The 18,934-nt window shown below is 47.8% G+C and overlaps 1 protein-coding gene across 1 annotated transcript; it reads right to left on the reverse strand.

Annotated features, from left to right (window-relative positions):
* Positions 1 to 14,386: 14,386 nt before the first annotated feature.
* Positions 14,387 to 15,334, reverse strand: LOC127052356 (olfactory receptor 52R1-like). Its single transcript, XM_050955986.1, has one exon. The coding sequence runs from the start codon at positions 15,332 to 15,334 to the stop codon at positions 14,387 to 14,389; it is 948 nt and encodes a 315-aa protein (XP_050811943.1).
* Positions 15,335 to 18,934: the final 3,600 nt, after the last annotated feature.

Here is an 18,934-nt window from a genome sequence, read left to right on the forward strand (position 1 = left end):
GGAGAAGGAGTGAAGGTGTCCAACTCTGAGGCAGAATGGTGTCTCCTGCATGTACTGTATGTTTCTCTGACTTTCTTTATGTGCCCAGGGCCCTGGGTGATGGTTGCTTTTCAAATGCCTGGATGGAGAGACAATGTTAATATGAGACACTACATGCACTACTGGAGGCTGTTTTCATGGGTAAAGCAGATTGGTCGCTCTTCACACACTGAAAAAGGACATTTGAACAACTGACCCTGCTAATACCAATTACATATTTCATGATGCTCCCTGTGTCAATAATTCCTACACGTTGTGGTGTGGAAAACCTTCACAGGCACCAGCAGGAAACATACATCTCATTGTTCCTGAGGCCTTGTCTACACTGCCTATTGCTTTTGCCAAAAGGCAGCTTTTGCCAAAGAATCTAGGGCGTTATATATACTACAAAGCCACTTTTGATGATGGAACTCCTCAGTTTCAGTGATGTAATAAAACCACCTTGGCTAGAGTTGTAAGGGTTTGTACACACAAGTTTTGTCATCAAAGTGCCTAGTTAAACACTCGCACAGTTTAAACTCAGTTGCTGTGCTTACGTCCTTCCCCCTTGAAAGCCCAGTAATTTTGAAATTCCCCTTCCTGTTTGCTCAGTGTGGGGTGTTCATATCACATCTTCCTGGTGGTCCTGGTGGCTCCACGCAGCCAATGCTCTCCCGGTAGGACCACAGCAGAACTGCTGGATATGCACAGAATATGGGGAGAGGAGGCTATGAGGTTCCAGCTGTGCTGGAGCCATAGGAATTTCAATACCAAGGACAGTTTTCACGGAGCTTCTGGGGAAAGAGCTCTGATCGGGACATGCTGCAGTGCAGAGCAAAGGTGAAGAAGAGTAGCACTCCACAACTGCCATTTTTATAAGGAGTCAGGTGTTATCCTTGGCAGCAACCCCACCTCCATGGCCAAGAGTCCTGTGGGTACTTCAGCTGGGCTGGAGCTGGCGGAAGCTGGACCTAACCCAAAGGAGGAAGTCATCGAGGAAAAGGTGGAGGCAGAAGAAGATGTGGTTCCCAGGTCAGAGTCGCCCAGGAGGTGGCCAGGTAGTCTCAGTAGTCACAATCAGGGGAGTCAGAAGCGAAGAGGAGACCCCTGGTAAATGGTTTTGCTTTATGAAGTGTGGAGGTGGGTTGGCGGCAGAGAAATGTACACGGCTGGCTGGGTTTCTCTGTGCTGGGCATTTCCCAGTACAGCTAGGCAGCGTGGTGGAGCAGATTGTTGATTCTCACTGAGATTTCACAGGATTCCTCCAGAGAGATCTTTAGGAAATTTTCCTGCTGGTACTCAACAATCCTCTGCCGGAGGGTCCTTGGCAGAGCTGCTTTGTTCCTTCCCCCACTGAGGGATACTTTTCCATACCATTCGGTAATTACTTGGGCCAGGAACAAAGCAGCACCCAGAGGAGCAGCACAGGGACCTGGGCAGAAGCTACAAGCATGTAGTAGCTGCACCCTTGCCTCCTTGCTTCCCTTCCAATGTGAGATACCTGCCACGATGACCCCTGCCTGTGGAAAAGGGTGGGAAACTGTAGAGAATTGCCCCCTGAGAAGTGCTCTGCACCCTTCTCACATTGTTTTTATCCCAGGCACAATGTCCTCTATCTCTGCACTGCTTGTGGTGTTTGCTGGCATGTGTGCTTCCCAAGGGCCAGCAGGAAAGTGATTGGTGTGTTACCAAAGGTGTATTTTAGTATCGTTTCAATGCTGTAGGTACACTTAATAAGAATGCTTCTGTTTATTGTTTCTTGTGCTTCACCAGACAAGTCTTTGAAGGGCGGCATCCCCTCCACTCCAGGCGAGCATCTCTGCTGCATAAGAAAGTGCCCAAGATGGAGCAAGGAAGATATGTTCCAGGAGGGGCTGCAGTACTGTGATACCTACAAGATAGAATGCAGGCAATGGAGCGAAAGTGAGGACGAAGAAAGCAGGAACGAAGAAAATGAGGCATACCCGCAATGGAGAGCCTGATAAAAGTTCTGGAGTAGAGATGCAACCCACCCTCCCCTTCGGCACATTCAGAACTCGTTCCCATGATCTCTCAAAATGCCGCGCATACATTCCTCTCCGATACCTGGTACTTTGGGTCAGCCCTCCCCTGGTACCTCGCCCACCAGGAATGTGCATGTGTCTGTGTGCGTGTGCATAGTGTTGGGGGGGTTTTGGCTATAAAAGCAAAGTTGTTTGAATAATACACACTCTTTATTTGTTTCCATGCAAGTTGTGACAGCAGATGGCAGCAGCAAACAAGCAAGCAATTTTATCATTTATCCTGGGCCTGAACAATCACAACTGCTTCCTACCCTACTGACACTGGATGCCATTCTGCAATACAGTCCCAAGCACAGCAACATACATTACTGGTTCTCAGCTTCAAAGTGTTGCCTCAAAGCCTCCCTGATTCAGATTTCTCCTCTTGTGCCCCTCTAATGGCCTTGGTGTCTGGCTGCTCAAAAAAGAGAAAAGAAAGGCAAATACAGGTCAGTGCTGGGTTAAAAGTAAACAATTTAACAAAATGAAAGGAATGTTTTAAAAATTATTTGACATAGTTAGGAAAGAATGGAAAAGCTGGTATGGGAGTAGTGTAAAAAATAGTCTAGGAATATAATCAATGCCAGTCAACAGCATGATTTATGGAAACCGGCCTTGTCAAATAAGGAGAGTGCATGTTTGGTTGATCAAGGGAACCGTGGAGATGCAATACACTTCAATTTCTCTGAGGCATTTCATTTATTAGAGGAAAACATTGAGAGAAACAAAATGAACACTGCAAAACCAGTGGAGCGCACATAAAATGGACTAAAAACTGGCTAACTGACAGATCTCAGAAAGCAGTTGTCAGTGGGCCTTTGCCAGTGAATGGGACTGTTTCTAGTTAGGTTCTGCAGGGATCAGTTCTACGCTGGATGCTGTTCGATATTTTCATCAGTGACCTGGGAGCAAATAGAAAATCACTGCAGATAAAATTTGTGATGACCCAGAAGCTGGAAGAGTGGTTACAATGAGGAATCCAGGGCAGCACACTGATTGATCTGGAGCATTTGAAGAGCTGGGCCCATGCAAACAAAATGTGTTAATACAGACAAATGCAAAGTGATCCTCTTGGAACTGGGAAGGGAGGCTCAGCCCACAAGCAGGCACTATTTTATGGAATGCAGGGACTCAGGAAAGGATTTAGGGGTCATTGTGGGCAACCAACTCATTGCAAGCTCCCAGTGCAATGCTGTGGCCAAAAGAGCCAATGCAACCCCTGGATGCATAAACAGGGGAGTGCTGAGTTGAAGTAGGGGAAGGATGTTGCCTCTGCACATAACACTGGTGAAATCAACTGCCTCCAATTATGAAATCCACATTTCAAAAACAATCTTGAGAAATTGGGAAGGGTGCACAAAAGAGCCACAAAAATGATTGGAAGCTGGAGAAAATGCCTGACAGAGAAAGACTTAAAGAGCTTCATCTATTTATCTCAACGAAAAGATGATCAAGCAGAGACTTTCCTGGGGAGAAAACCTTGGGTAATGGACTCTGTAATGTAGTGGAGAAAGGCAGAGGTAGGCCCAATCACTGGAAGCTGAAGCCAGACAACTTCCAGATGGAAATAAGGACCAAATCTTTACCTCTGAGGGTGATTAATCATTGGAACAAACTGCGAAGGGAAGTGGTGGATTCTCCAGCTCCCCATTTGTGCTGACCCAGACAGGATGTATTTCTGGAAGATCTGCTCGAGGGCTTGTCTACACTGACAATTCTACAGCAGAGCTGCCATAGTGCTTCAGTGTAGACACGACTTACACCGTCGGCAGGGGTAACCTACCTCCCCGAGAGGCGGTAGCTAGGTTGATTAAAGAATTCTTCCATTGACCTCATGCTGTCTACACTGGGATCAGATTGATATAGCTACATCTCTCAGGGCCAGTTTGGGTCACCAGTGTATAGGACGGATGTAGAGAAACTGGAAAGGATACAGAGGCGAGAGACAAAGATGATCCAAGAGCTGGAAAACAAGCCAGATGAGCAAAGGCTGAAGGAACTAGGAATGTTAATTTGGAAAAGAAGAGACTGGAGGGGGGACATTACAGCACTTTTCAAATGTTTGAAAGACTGCCATAAAAAAGATGGAGAAAAGTTATTCTCTTTGTCACTGAGGGCAGGACAAGAGGCGAAGCACATTTAGATGAAATCTCAGGAAAAACTTCCTAACTCAGACCAGGAGGACAATGAAACACATGCCCTGGGTGGTCATGGAAGCTCCTTCAATAGGGGTTTTCCAAAGGAGGCTGGATAATCATCTACCTTGGATGTTTTACACAGATCAAATCGTGCATCTTGGCAGCTGATTAGACTAGATGACCTTTGCTGTCCCTTCTCACTCCATTGCTCTAAGATTTCTGTGATGAAAAATCCCAGTGTAGACGGGGTCTTAGTCAAATAGTAGTTATAGAGTCAATACAGAAGTGACTGGATGAAATGTAATTACCTTTGTTTTATAGGAGATCATACTGGATGATCTAATGGTCTCTTGTGACTTTAAACTCTAAGAATCTATCAATAAAGAAAGAAGATCTGGCATTTATATTTACTCTGTCTCATAAACCACAAACAAGATAACATTCAATTACATTGGAAGTCTGAACATACAACATTCAGAAAAGAAAATTGTTTACGTAATCTGTACTTGGCTTGTGGAACTCCTTGGCACTGACATTACTGGAGCAAAGAGTTTAGCTGCATGTGATTCACAAATAGATTGGTGGTGATAGTGGCACCAACTTTACTTCAGGCTGTCTGACACCTTCAATTAGGAGACCTCATTTTCAGTTGCTTATAAATTTGCCAAACTTTAACCCTTTGGACTAAAGTTTCCCACACTAGGTGTCTGCTTCCAGCTGAATTGTTTTTTTAAAAGTTTCAGGCATAAAAGTTCAGCTGACTTCTCTAGTGAAGTCAGGAGAGATGATGTCTTGCCCATGTTTAAAAATTCTTTGAATTGTTCCAGTGAGGAGCATGCCTTACAGGAGATAAAAGCCAGGTAACGGTCCCTGAAATGCAAGAGCAGGAGATGACAGCTGGCTCCAGAGTTCTTACTCCACGGGCAGTTTTCCCTCACTGAAAAGTACGAGCCACTGAATTGAGCTGTGTATTGTACATCTACTGACACCTTTCATCCTGAGCAATCCGCTGTGTCACTGAAATGCAGCCACCTTGGGGCTGGAGGGCATCAGCTGGGGTAGCACAGGGAAGAGGGACATTTTGGCCAGTGATACTGGAACAAACCCATCCCCTGTGGCAAGGGGCTTGGGATGTTTAATGGCAGCACAGAGCAGAAAGGACCCCAGACTTACTTTCTATCCCAGCATGCCCACATTGCACTAGGATTGTTGAGCAGAGTTCTTCAGCAAGAGATAGATACCTGTAAATCCTGAGATGGAAGTGTCTTCCCTGGGAATCCCCCTCAGGTAGCCGTGTCCCACACCACTCTCAGCCCAGCATCTGCAGCAGCATCCCACACGGAGAGCTGATACAGGGGTGTGCACCATCTATAATATAGCTCTGAGCAACCCCAGTGGGGTTTGTTCAGCCTCTAGTGAAGAAGCGGCATCTGGATGTAAACAGGCTGGAGACAGGAGACAATCTAGCCAATGTCTCTCTTTCCATGTCTGAGCTTCTGTGCTAATTCTCCAGCTTTAGGAGTAAACAGTAATTAAGGGACCTTCCCAAAGGGAGATGAGAACTCTTGGGCTCTGTGCTGAATCAGAGAGGAATTGGCTGCTCTGTACGTTTGTGAATATTTAAAAATTGTATTTGATTAGGTAGAAAACTAGGGACAATACCTGGGTTTCCATAGGGTCTGATACCCTGTAAATGCCCAAGATGGATGGGTAAGTAGTAGACAGACAGATCTGGAGACAGATGGCTAAGGGGAGACACAAACACTTTCTGCAGGCACACAAGGCTGTCGCTAAAGAAGGAGAGATCAGTACTTCTCATCATTAACTATCATCAGAGTGTGCAGCACCTTTCACTGAACGGTCTTCAACACACCTAGCAAAGGAAAGTCATTATGAACATATTATAGAATCATAGAATATCAGGCTTGGAAGGGACCTCAGGAGGTATATAGTCCAACCCCCTGCTCAAAGCAGGACCAACCCCAACTAAATCATCCCAGCCAGGGCTTTGTCAAGCCTGACCTTAAAAACCTCTAAGGAAGGAGATTCCACCACCTCCTTAGGTAGCCCATTCCAGTGCTTCACCACCCTCCTATACAGACAGGTAAACTATCCTTAATATACAGATAGGTAAATTGAGGCACAAGGAGGGGTGACTTGGCCAAGGTATCACAGAGACTGAGTGGCAGGATGACAGACAGAACCCAGGAGTCCTAAATTCCTTGCTGTAATCACGGTCTCTCCATCACACCAAGGGGGAAATGGACTCCAGCTCTGGTAGGGGCTGTTCCCTGGGTGGGATGCAGAGGAAAGGCTGGCAGAGGGAGTCTGAACCTTCACCGTCCTCTGAAGGTGAATCTGAGGTTTTCAGAACTAGCAGGAGGTTGTGAGCTCCCCACTCCTGTGAGGTGTGAACCCCGGGACTCCACTCTTGCTCCCACTCAGAAACCTGCCAATGCATCACAGTCACTTCAGGGCAACAGACTCAGGAAAACCAACACCAACAGAACGTTCCTGTGGACAGAGGGCAGCTGTTGCAGCTGAAAGCCCAGTACCTGGCAACCCTAAATGGCTCCCCCATGCTGAAACTAAAAAAATGGAGGCACTTCGATTCCCACAGCTGAACTCTCTGCCTGCTCATCCAGCTCATTGCGGGTATTTCTCCAGTGCAGAGCACCTGGGTTTTTAAGCACTGGAATGAGACTGAATGAATTCTCCTGTCCAAGCCCAACGAGGGCACCGTGTCCACCTGATCTTTCAATCTGGCTGCAGACAAAGGCAGCAGGCTTTTAGGCCTTACACTGTGGCTACAGACCTTATCATATGGCTACAGGAAAAGGGCCTGATCCTTACAGTGTGACCAGGCCCCGGAGGTCCCCATGACAGGCCCCGTCATACACCAGGTATCGCCAGGCCCCAGGGGGTCCCCGGGAGCTGCCCCAGGTACGACTGGGCCCCAGAGGATCCCCAGGAAGTGCCCCAGGTACGACTGGCTTTCAAGGGATCCCCAGGAGCTGCCCCAGGTACGACTGGCTCCCAGGGGATCCTCAGGAGCTGCCCCAGGTACAATTGACCCCCAGGGGGTCACTCGGGAGCTGCCCCAGGTACGACTGGCCCCCAGGGGGTCCCCAGGAGCTGCTCCAGGTACGACTGGCTCCCAGGGGATCCCCAGGAGCTGCCCCAGGTACGACTGGCGCTCAGGTGGTCCCCGGAGCTGCCCCGTTCTGCCCTAGGTCCATCCAGGGCCATCACACAGTGCAATATTCCCACTGGTGACCAGGGCCAGAGCTGCTGGATGGCGTCTGTCCCAGGGCCCCCTCCCTGGCAGAGTCTCTCTTCTGCAGTACGAGGGGCTCCTCGACGTGCAGGAAAAGGGCCTGATCCTTACACCTTGCTGGAGAATCCCACCAGAATTGAGGCCTGAGCAAAGACTCTGAGCAGCCTAAGTGCTGAGTTCCTCTCTGTTCTGGGAGGTGAAGGGCTTGCGGGGATAGTCTGGGGAGACAGGAACTCCAGGTGGTCTTTTTCCTGAATCTTTGTCTAACTCACTTGGTGGTGGCAGGGATACTGTTCAAGGACAAGGTTGAATTTGTGCCTTGGGAAAGTTTTTAAGCTAAGCTGGTAAAAATAAGCTTAGGGGGTTTTTCATGTGGGTCCGCACATCTGTGCCCCAGAGTTCAGAGTGGGGAAGGAACCCTGACATGGTGGCAGCGCGGTGGGATCATTTTGAACCAAAAGCCCAGTAAGATTTTAAAAGGACAACTTTTTTTCCTCTTTGGCTGCTTGGAAAGCAGAGCGGGTTTTGGTTGGTTGTTTATTGATGTTTTTTCATGTTGCAGCTGGAGGTTTTTTTCTCCGCTTCAAAGCAGAGATGTGAAGTTGCAGAAAGAAAATTCACAAGCTAAACCAAAAGATAATCTAATGCATTTCTTTGCTATCACTTACTATTTCTCAATATGCTGAAGGAGATGTATTTTTCCTGCCCTGGTTCCTTGCTGGCTCGAAGAGAATAAAACAAAGACACAAACAAAAACCTCCCCCCACAGATCTGAAAGCGTCTTCTCCCCTCATTGATCCTTTTGGTCTGGTGCCACCCAGGTTATCTCAGCTTCTTAACTCTTTACAGGTAAAAGAGGAATTAACCCTTTACAGGTGAAGAGGGATTTTATGCTACCCTTAGCTGTATGTTTATGACATCATCCCCATCCCCACTCTTCCCCCTCCCTCCCAGCACCCCCTGCATGCTGCAGAACAGTTGATCTGTGGCGGGTGGGAGGCACTGGAAGGATTTGATTGGCAGGGCTGCTGGTGGGTGAGCAGCTGGCTGCCAATAGGTACTAAGCAACTGTTTTTTTCCCATGAGTGCTCCAGCCCTGGAGCACCCACAGAGTCGGTGCCTATGAGCTGTGGAGCAGCATCAGCGCTCAGGTTGCTTTGTGCAGGCTACTGGCGGAACATTAGGCTCCTACCGGGTCAGGGAGCAGATGAACTGGGGGTTGAGAAAGGCAGCGGTGCCTACATTCAGTATTTACCTGAGTACCTTTGTGGATCTAGCCCTGGACGTCTTTCTTGAAGATGCTTTAGTCAAACACAAGTTACGGTTGTTCAAAGCCGGGGGGCTGGCTGGCGACGCTTGGAGGAAACAGCCAAGTTCACAGACATCCACCTTTTACTTTAAAAAACTTTTTCCTCTGTTCTTTGTGCAAGGAGCATGGTCCCTGTGGAAAAACAGTTTTTATCTGTTCTTTCTGTCCTCCAGTGGCTGTAGTGTCTCATCTCCTTTCCCTGCTAGAACCCAGGCAATGCCATTTGCTAGGTGTCTAGCAGCTGTTGCACCATCAGGGAACAAGGATATGGTGTGATGCTACGTGATTGAATAGGGCCATTTTTGCTAAGTATGATTATCCTGTTTACATGCACGTATCAGTTTTGTGTCTGAAGTTATCATTATTGACAGTCTACTGGTATCTTACACCTTTACCTCTGAGGATAGGACGAGAAGCAAGGGGCTTAAATTGCAGCAAGGGCAGTTTAGGTTGGACATTTTAGGAAAAACTTCCTCTCAGGGTGGTTAAACACTGGAATAAATTGCCCAGAGAGGTTGTGGAATCTCCATCTCTGGAGATTTTTACAAGCAGGTCAGACAAACTCCTGTCAGCGATGGTCTGGATGGTGCCGGTCCTGCCATGAGTGCAGGGGACTGTGCTATCTGACCTCTCGAGGTCCTTCCAGTCTTGTGATTCAATGTGTTGTATTCCTCTGTAAAACCCTTCCGGTGGATAAGACTAGATGTTGGTGGCCCTTGGAGGAGACAGCGATTTCAAAGGGCCATAGAAGAAACGCGCCTACGCAAGACTATGGAAATGGCTGATCGTGTGAGTCATCAGAGCATGTAAGGACATAGAATATGCTCATGTGACCCTGGACTCATCTTAACTCCATTTCTCTGCACTGGTTTCATACAAGGAAGCTCTGAACAAGGACTGGTGACCCCAACTTGCTTGGGTAATTTCTGGAGAGACTTTTGCAAGCAGGCAGTTTAGTCCATCACTGCCGTGATCCTGATCTCTGATCACTGAAAAACCACTCAGATGTCTCTGATCTATGAACCATTTGTAACTCTTCTTCTTTTATTATTTAACCTTTCGTGTCTCTTGAGATTAGGACTCTACAGGTGGTGAAATTGACGTTCACTGACTGCTCATCGTGGTGTCCAGAGATCGGTGACGAGCCAAGGGCTGGGATGCCTCGGGACATGGCATATTTGACTTCTAGTTAACCAGTGCGGTGAGATAGAAGTTCCTCACTTTTGTTCCTCACTTTGTGTACAACCACCAGTCGGGGGGTGAATCTGCCTGTAGATATGCGGCCTCACCCCTGCTGCGCCTCCTGCTGGTCTCTCTGGGAATTAGCTCAATTTCCAGCCCAGAGCGCCCTCTGCAGGCCGGTGATCCACCTGTCCTCTGGCCCCGTCTCCCTCCCTGGACGCCAATTCCCCTTTAATTGGGGTGCTGCCCCCTGGCAGTAACCCCTTTCTCTTAGGGTTTCTCCTCCCTGGGGAACCCCCACCCACTATCCCAACCTCGCCTCAGTATCAGGCTACTGCCAGTCATCGTCTAGCCCCACGCCCTGGGGCAGACTGCAGCATCAGCCACTCATCACTGGCAAGGAGGGTTTGGACCTGCTGCCTTGGCCTGCCCCTACCCCTGGGCTGCCCTCTGCAACCCCCAGTACCTGTTGACCCTGTGCTAGGCTGCAGCCTGGGCCTTTCCAGGCTGGAGCTGCCCAGATCCTCTGCCTTTCCCCAGCCCTGCTCCACTCAGGTACCCTGTGTCCAGCTCCCTGCACCCAGGCCCATCTCCCTCGACAGCCAGAGGAGATTCCCTCTGGGCCTCTGGCTCACAGCCTTTTATAGGGACCAGCTGGGCCTGATTGGGGTGTGGCCCAGCTGCAGCCACTTCCCAATCAGCCCAGCTTAGCAGCTCCCAGCCACAACCTTTCCCCAGGGCAATTTGTTCTGAATCTGGCATCCTCAGCGGCATCCTACTGAGGCATGGTGATGTATGGACGCCACTGACAGGTGTTTCACAGACAATCAGGAGGTAGCCCCCTCTTACAGATGGGGAAATTGAGGCAGCAGGAATGGAAGTGTCTTGAGCCAAGAACAGCTCACAAGTCCCTAGCTGCCAATCCCTTGCTTAGTTTCACTCAGGCCTGGCTTGTTTAGTCCATGCACCCACTTGCACCATTTGAGGATTTGGCCCAAGTCATTTAACTAGAGATAAGGCATCAGCAGAGACCAGTGAGCTGGGAGGGAAGATGCCTATTTATTAGGTTTAGGGTTCTGCTACCAAAGGGCCTTAATCAGGGCTGTTGAGTCGCACACTGCACTGATGTGGTTCCTTGCAGCACATCATTGGACTCTATGCGCTGTGCAGGGTTCCGGGTAGTGTGTCTTCCCTGGTAAACAAGCAAGACAAGGCTGAAAACTGAGCTGTGTGGAAACCTGTTTTGTGGCCAGAGTTTTTAGCTGTTTCTTTGATAAATTCCTCTTGCTGAAGAGCTGCAACTCCACTGATCACAAGACCCAAATAGCCTCGGTGTGTCTAATACAGCCCAGGGGATCAATGCCCGTTCATGGCCAGAGCAGTGGTGCTGGAGGGAGGGTGGATTGCGGTGTTGGAACTCCCAGTTTCTATTCTCAGCTCTGTCACCAACTCACTGTGTGGCCTTGGGTAAATCACTTTACCTCTGTGTCACTCAGTCCATCCATGACACGGGGATAACACTGCCTAGCAGCCTAGCTACAGAGCTTCTATACCTAGTGATCAAAAGCATCACGCAAAGCGTCTGTTAGACTCAGCTTCACTGTCCAGCTTCAGCCCCTGGGCAACGCATCCACTGTAGCTCCAGAGAAGGTGCCGTGTATGTGTGTAAACAGTCGGCTAATGGAAGGTGTCTCATTGATCTCCCTCCCTGTGAGCTACCAATGCCTCTGCCTAGCATCCTCCCTTCCCAGGTAATGCAGGGGACAAGCCTTCCACCTCTCTCAGCTGTTGTCCTCCTAGCGCCAAAGCTGATCCCTTGCCCTACTGTGACGATGTGGTTCTGGCGGGACCCAACTGAGAGTGCCAATTCAGGACCAATTGCTCAAACAGGGCAGTCACAGCCCAAGGCTGGGGTTTTTCCGCCTCTAAGGTAAACCAAACCAGCCAGATAAAAAGGACTTCGGTTTCTTCCCACTGGCTGACCACAAGTCACACAAGCAATTTCCTTAGACACTCCAGTCTCCCAGTATCACCACCAGTGCCACCCGTCCCGGGGATGAATGGTTATGAAAACCAACACCCCAGTAAAATAAAAAGGTTCTCTCGATCCCAAAGGACCAAGCCTCAGACCCAGGTCAATATACACAACAGATCTTAACCACAAATCACACTGTTGCCAATCCTTTAGAATCTAAAATCTAAAGGTTTATTTATAAAGGGAAAAAGATAGAGATGAGAGCTAGAATTGGTTAAATGGAATCAATTCCATACAGTAATGGCAAAGTTCTTAGTTCAGGCTTGTAGCAGTGATGGAGTAAACTGCAGGTTTAAATCAAGTCTCTGGAGAACATCCCCCGCTGGGATGGGTCATCAGTCCTTTGTCTAGAGCTTCAGTTTGTAGCAAAGTCCCTCCAGAGGTAGGAAGCAGGATTGAAGACCAAATGGAGATGAGGCATTAGCCTTATATAGGCACTTCCAGGTGTAAGAACACTTCTTTGTTCTTACTGTGGAAAATTACAGCAAAATGGAGTTTGGAGTCACATGGGCAAATCCCTGCATACTTTGCTGAGTCACAAGGCGTATCTGCCTCCTCTCAATGGGTCCTTAATAGGCCATCAAGCAGGCTAAGCAGAGCTAACACCAACTTGTCTGGGGTGTTTCCCAGAACTGCAGCACCAATTTGAAATACAGACAGTATACAGCCAATATTTATAACTTCAACTACATCATGATACAGACATACAGACAGCATAATCATAACCAGTAACCCATAACCTGGTCTTAGACACCTTATATGACCCCCTTTACATAAGATTTGGTGCCACTACAGGACCTTGGTTGCAAACCATGTTCTATATGGTCCCAGTTTATATCAATAAAGTCACACCTGCCCCCGAGGCCTGGCTCAAGGCAAAGGGCTCCCAGCTCATCCCCATTCCAGGGCTCTGCCTGCTACAGGCCCCCCACCGGGAGGAGCAAAGGGGAGCTGAAAGCTAAAGAAATAAAGCACACAAGGGTCTCTGCCATCAGGACTCTGTAGCTGAGCTTCAGGGCCCACAAGCTGTACGGTGCACAATCCCACTCGCCGGCCACACAGGCCTGCTCCCAACCCTCAGCTGCTTTTATACGGCTTCCCGGCTTCCCTCTCCGATCCCGACTGGCCGATCAGCCCCAGCACTACATCCTCGCTGCCCTCACTGCAGGCTCCTTGTCAGGCTGCAGCAGCTCCCGTCACAGCTCCGGAGCAGATGGAGGGGGAGGTGATCCAGTGGGGGACAGGGAGGGGGAAAAAGAGCGAGCAGCAGTGGTGGGGACTTGGGGCAAGAGGCGGAGAGGGGAGTGGGGCACAGATGCAAGAGATGGAGCAGGGGCTGTGTCTTGGGGGAATAGGTGCAGAAGTATCTGTGGCCTTGAGGGGAGATGTGTACCAGGGGCATGGCCTTGTGGGGAGAAGCGGGGTAAGGGGCAGGGACCTGGGGGTTATGGTGGTTAGTTCTCTGAAAACATCCACTCAGTGTGCAGCAGCATGAAAAAAATGAACAGAATGTTGGGAATCACCAGGAAAGAGATAGATAATCAGACAGAAAATATCAGATTGACTCTCTATAAATCCATGGTACGCCCACGTCTTGAATACTGTGTTCGGATGTGGTTGCCCCACCCCAAAAAATATATATTGGAATTGGAAAATGTTCCAAAAGGGGCAATAAAAATGATTAGAGGTATGGAACGGCTTCCTTATGAGGAGAGATTAATAAGACTGGGACCTTTCAGCTTGGAAAAGAGATGACTACGGGGGGATATGACAGAGGTTTATAAAATCATAACTGGTGTGAAGAAAGTAAATAAGGAAGTGGCATGTACTCCTTCTCATAACATAAGAACTAGGGTTCACCAAATGACATTAATAGGCAACAGTTTAAAACAAACAAAAGGGAGTATTTCTTCACGCAACACACAGCTAGTCTGTGGAACTCCTTGCCAAGGGTGTTGTGAAAGTCCATCAATAGCCAACGTGGGAAGGGATGGTATGTGTTTGCCAGCAGCTGGAAATGGGTGGCAGGGGATGGATCACTTGATTCCCTGTTCTGTTCAGTCCCTCTGGGGCACTTGGCATTGGCCACTGTTGGCAGACAGGACACTGGTCTAGATGGATCCTTGGTCTGGCCCAGTATGGCCGTTCTTATGTTCTTATATGTGCAGAGGTCCAGTTATCAGTAATTAGAAGGATGGCAAACCAATGAGTTCTACACTGACCGATTCCCCAGTTTCTCACACTGACACAGCACAGTAAGCTCAGGAAAGGGTCTAATGTCTCTCTGGCTGCACAGTGAGTGATTCAGGAAGGGGACCCAGCACCATGTCACCAGCCAGCTCTGCACGGAGCTCGATCTGAGAGCCAGAGCACCAAGAGAAAACTTTAGGTCCCTTTATGAGTAAAGATCCAGGGCACCCTGCCCCAGATCTGTTTGGTCCTCACCCCGTAGATGATGGGGTGCAGCATGGGGGGCACCAGGAAGTACACGTTGGCAATGAGAACATGGAAATGCAGGGGCACATTATGGCCAAACCGGTGTGTGAGGGAGGAGAAGCGAAGGGGGATATAAAAGGCTAAGATGGAACAGAGGTGGGAGCTGCAGGTCCCCAAAGTCTTGAGCAGGGCATCCTTTGTGGGGAGGCTGAAGATGGCCCTGAGGATCTGGGTATAGGACACTGCGATAAAAATCATATCCAGACCCTTCACACAGAATACCATAAAGAGGCTGTAGTATCTACTGACGTGGGTGTCGCCACAGGTCAGCTTCACCACAGCCATGTGCTCACAGTATGTCTGGGAGATGATGTTGGTTCTGCAATATGGCCACTGTCTCGCCAGGAAGGGATAGGGCAGTACGAGCATGATGCCACGCATCACCACGGCCAGACCAATCTTGGAAATGACAGAGTTTGTCAGGATGGTGGAATGTCTCAGGGGATCACAGATGGCCACGTAGCGATCAAAAGCCATGGCCACAAGGATCCCAGACTCCATCATTAAGAAGCAGTGAATGAAGTACATCTGGGTGAGGCAGGCACTGAAATCGATTTCCCTGGAATTGAACCAGAAGTTACTCAGCATTTTGGGCACTATGGCTGTGGACAGGAGCAGGTCAGTGATGGCCAGCATGCAGAGGAAATAATACATGGACCCATGGAGGCTCGCTTCCGTCTTCACGATGAACAGGATAATGAAGTTCCCCAAGACAGCTATAGCGTACATGGTGCAGAAGGAGATGGAGATCCAGATGTGGGCCGCCTCCAGGCCAGGAATGCCCAGCAGGATGAAGCTGGAGGGATTGGTGAAGTCGGTTTTGTTGGAATCTGACATGGTGTAGGGGATAAGGTGTCCAACTCTGATGTGTTCCCAGGATCCAGGGTGATGGTTGCAGTACAAAAGCCTGGGTGGAGAGACAATGTTAATAAGAGCTACTACATGCACTACTGGATACTTTTCTCATGGGTGAAGCAGATTGGTTCCTCTTCACACACATTTTCATTTTCCAAATCTGAAAGTTTAAAAAAAACCCCAAACCTCCCAAAACTTTGCCAATCCATGTATCAAGGGGAAACATTCCAAGTAGAACCACCTGAGGGAAAAGACCTGGGTATCATCAACAGCTGTTCCATGGACACACCTGCTCATTTATAGTAGTGGCCAAAACAAAGAAACGTTCAGATGCCTAAGGAATGGGGAGACATCAACCTGCTCTGGAAACGCACTCAGTTTTGATCCCCCAGTCTCTATAAAGGATATAGCAGATGGAAAGGAGACTTCTAAGACAGGCTGTGAGAATGGAGGAGGAAGCCATATGCCAACAGACTGAAAAATCTGAGACTGTTTAGATTAAAGGAGCCCCAAAGAAGAGGGCATATGATAGAGGAGAACAAAATAACAGAATGGAACTGATTGCATTCCAATGGAGAAACAACGAACAGTTCCCAGCCAGTAATTTCTACAGACATTTAGTATTTCAAAAGGGCTAATTCCTCAAAGATGGCAAATTATCCACAAAACTGATTGGGAGGAAAAACATATTGAGAAAAATGGGAAGGAAAATTGGGAGTTCTTTAAGAAGAGAGTATAGATAGCTAACAAGCCACAACTGCACATTCAGAAAGTAAAGAACTCATATCAGATGAGGTGATGGAATACTTTCTAGTCCATTAGCAGTGAAGGAGGGTGTTAAGCAGCAGCTACAGTAGAAGCTGAGAGTTGCAAACACCAGAAACATCAACTTTTAAAAATTAAAGGGAAAGATTTTTAAAAAGGGATTTGACAAGATTAGGAAAAAATGGAAAATCTGGCATGGGATTAGTTAAGAAAAAGTCTAGGGATATAATTAATGTGAGTCACCAACAGGGTTTATGGAAACAGGTCTTGCCAAATAAGTTTTCATCCTTTATTGGCTGTACATGTTTGGTTGACCAAGGGAACTGCACATGCACAATAGACTTCGATGTCTCTGAGGCATTTGATGGAGTTGGGGAAAACATTCAGATAAAAACACTGTCCAATATCAGTAGAGCACACGTAAAATAGACTAAAAACTGGCTAACGGACCAATCTCAGGAAGCAGCTGTCAATGGGGTATTGCAGGGAATGGGGGTGTTTCTAGTGGGGTTCTGCAGGGATCAGTTCTAGGCCCAATGCTATTCAACATTTTCATTAATGATCTGGAAGCAAATAGAAAATCACTGCAGCTAAAAAAGTGGAGGATCCAGACTTGTCAGAGTAGTTACATGAGGCAGCCAGGGCAGACACAAATGTTTCAATACAGTCAAATGCAAACTTATCATCTCGGAACAGGGAACACAGGCCTGACCCACAGACTCGATCACTGTATTATGGAATTGAGGGACTCTGAAAAGGATTTAGGGGTCACTGTGTAAACCAACTCATCGTAGTGGTGAGTTGGAGCAGGAGAAGGATTTTACCTCTGCATATGGCATGGATAAAACTGACTGCATCCAGTTCCGGGGTCCACATTTCAAAATTTGAAAATTTGGAGAACGTGCAGAAGAGGCACAAAAAGGATTGGAGGCAGCAGAAAATGCCGACCAGTGAGACATTTAAAGAGCTTCATCTATTTATCTTATCAAAAGGGCGATCAAATGGAGAATTTCATGGGGAGAAAACCATGGGTAGTAACGGGCTCTGCAATATAGTGGAGAAAGGCAGAGCTAAGCCCAAGCCAGATAAATTTCAGGTGGAAATTAGGGTGAGGTGTTTAGCACTGAGGGTGATTAACCATTGGGAGAAACTGCGAAGGGAAGTGGTGGATTCTCTAGGTTCCTATGTCTGCAGATCCAGACTGGATGTTTTTCTGGATGATCTGTTTGAGGGCTTGTCTACACTTAACATGCTACAGTGGCACTGCTGTAGCACTTCATTGAAGAGACTATTTACCCATCAGCGTAGGTAATCCACCTCCCTGAGAGGCAATAACTAGGTTGACCTCATGGTGGGGTCTACACCCGGGCTTGACTGATATAGTTACATGTCTCAGGGAAGAGGATTTGATATTTGAAAGGCTGCCGTAAAAAACGATGGAGAAAAGTTGTTCTCTCTTGCAACAGAGAGTCAATGGGTTCAAACTACAACAGAGCAGGTTTAGATGAAATCTCAGGAAAAACTTCCTAACTCTAAGGCCAGGAGGACAATGCAGATGTGGAAGCACCTTCACTAGAAGTTTTCCCAAGAAGGTTTGACATTCATCTGTCCTGGATGGTTTAGAGAAAACAAATCCTGTATCTTGGCAGGGGGTTTTGCGGTCCCTTCTCACCCTGTGGGTTCTACAATTCTATTTATACGTGAAATCGTACCTTAGACCAGATCTTTGATAAACACAAGTCTCATAGACTCATAGACTCTAAGGTCAGAAGGGACCATTATGATCATCTAATCTGACCTCCTGCACAAAGCAGACCACAGAATCCTACCCATCCACTTCTACAACAAATCCCTAACCTATGTCTGAGTTATTGAAGTCCGAAATTGTGGTTTGAAGACCTCAAGGTGCAGAGAATCCTCCAGCAAGTGACCCATGCCCCATGCTGCAGAGGAAGGCGAAAAACCTCCAGGGCCTCTGCCAATCTGCCCCAGAGGAAAATTCCTTCCCGACCCCAAATATAGCGATCAGCTAAACCTTGAGCATGTGGGCAAGACTCACCAGCCAGCACCCAGGAAAGAATTCTCTGCAGTAACTCAGATCCTATCCCATCTAACTTCCCATCACAGACCACTGGGCATACTTACCTGCTGATAATCAAAGATCAATTGCCAAAATTGGGATATCCCATCATACCATCCTTTCCATAAACGTATCAAGCTTAGTCTTAAAGCCAGATATGTGTTTTGCCCCCACTACTTTCCTTGGAAGACTGTTCCAGAATTTCACTCCTCTAATGGTTAGAAACCTTCATCTAATTTCAAGTCTAAACTTCCTAGTGTCCAGTTTCTACCCATTTGTTCTTGTGTCCACATTGGTACTAAGCTTAAATAATTTCTCTCCCTCCCTAATATTTATCCCTCTGATATATTTATAAAGAGCTAGCATATCTCCCCTCAACCTTCTTTTGGTTAGGTTAAACAAGCCAAGCTCTTTGAGTCTCCTTTCATGAGACAGGTTTTCCATTCCCTGGATCATCCTAATAGCCTGTCTCTGAACCTGTTCCAGTTTGAATTCATCCTTCTTAAACATGGGACCAGAACTGCACACAGTATTCCAGATGAAATCTCACCAGTGCCTTATATAATGGCACTAACACCTCCTTATCTTTGCTGTGAATACCCCGCCTGATGCATCCTAAAACTGCATTAGCTTTTTTAATGGCCATATCACATGGGCGGATCATAGTCATCCTGTGATCAACCAATACTCCAAGGTCCTTCTCCTCCTCTGTTACTTCCAACTGATGTGTCCCCAAT

This window comes from Gopherus flavomarginatus, chromosome 1 (assembly GCF_025201925.1).
Source record: "Gopherus flavomarginatus isolate rGopFla2 chromosome 1, rGopFla2.mat.asm, whole genome shotgun sequence".
NCBI classification, from domain to species: Eukaryota; Metazoa; Chordata; order Testudines; family Testudinidae; genus Gopherus; species Gopherus flavomarginatus.

Excerpts from the sequence above, each read along its gene's own strand:
- LOC127052356 (XM_050955986.1), bottom strand. The coding sequence starts at position 15,334 with ATGTCAGATTCCAACAAAACCGACTTCACCAATCCCTCCAGCTTCATC.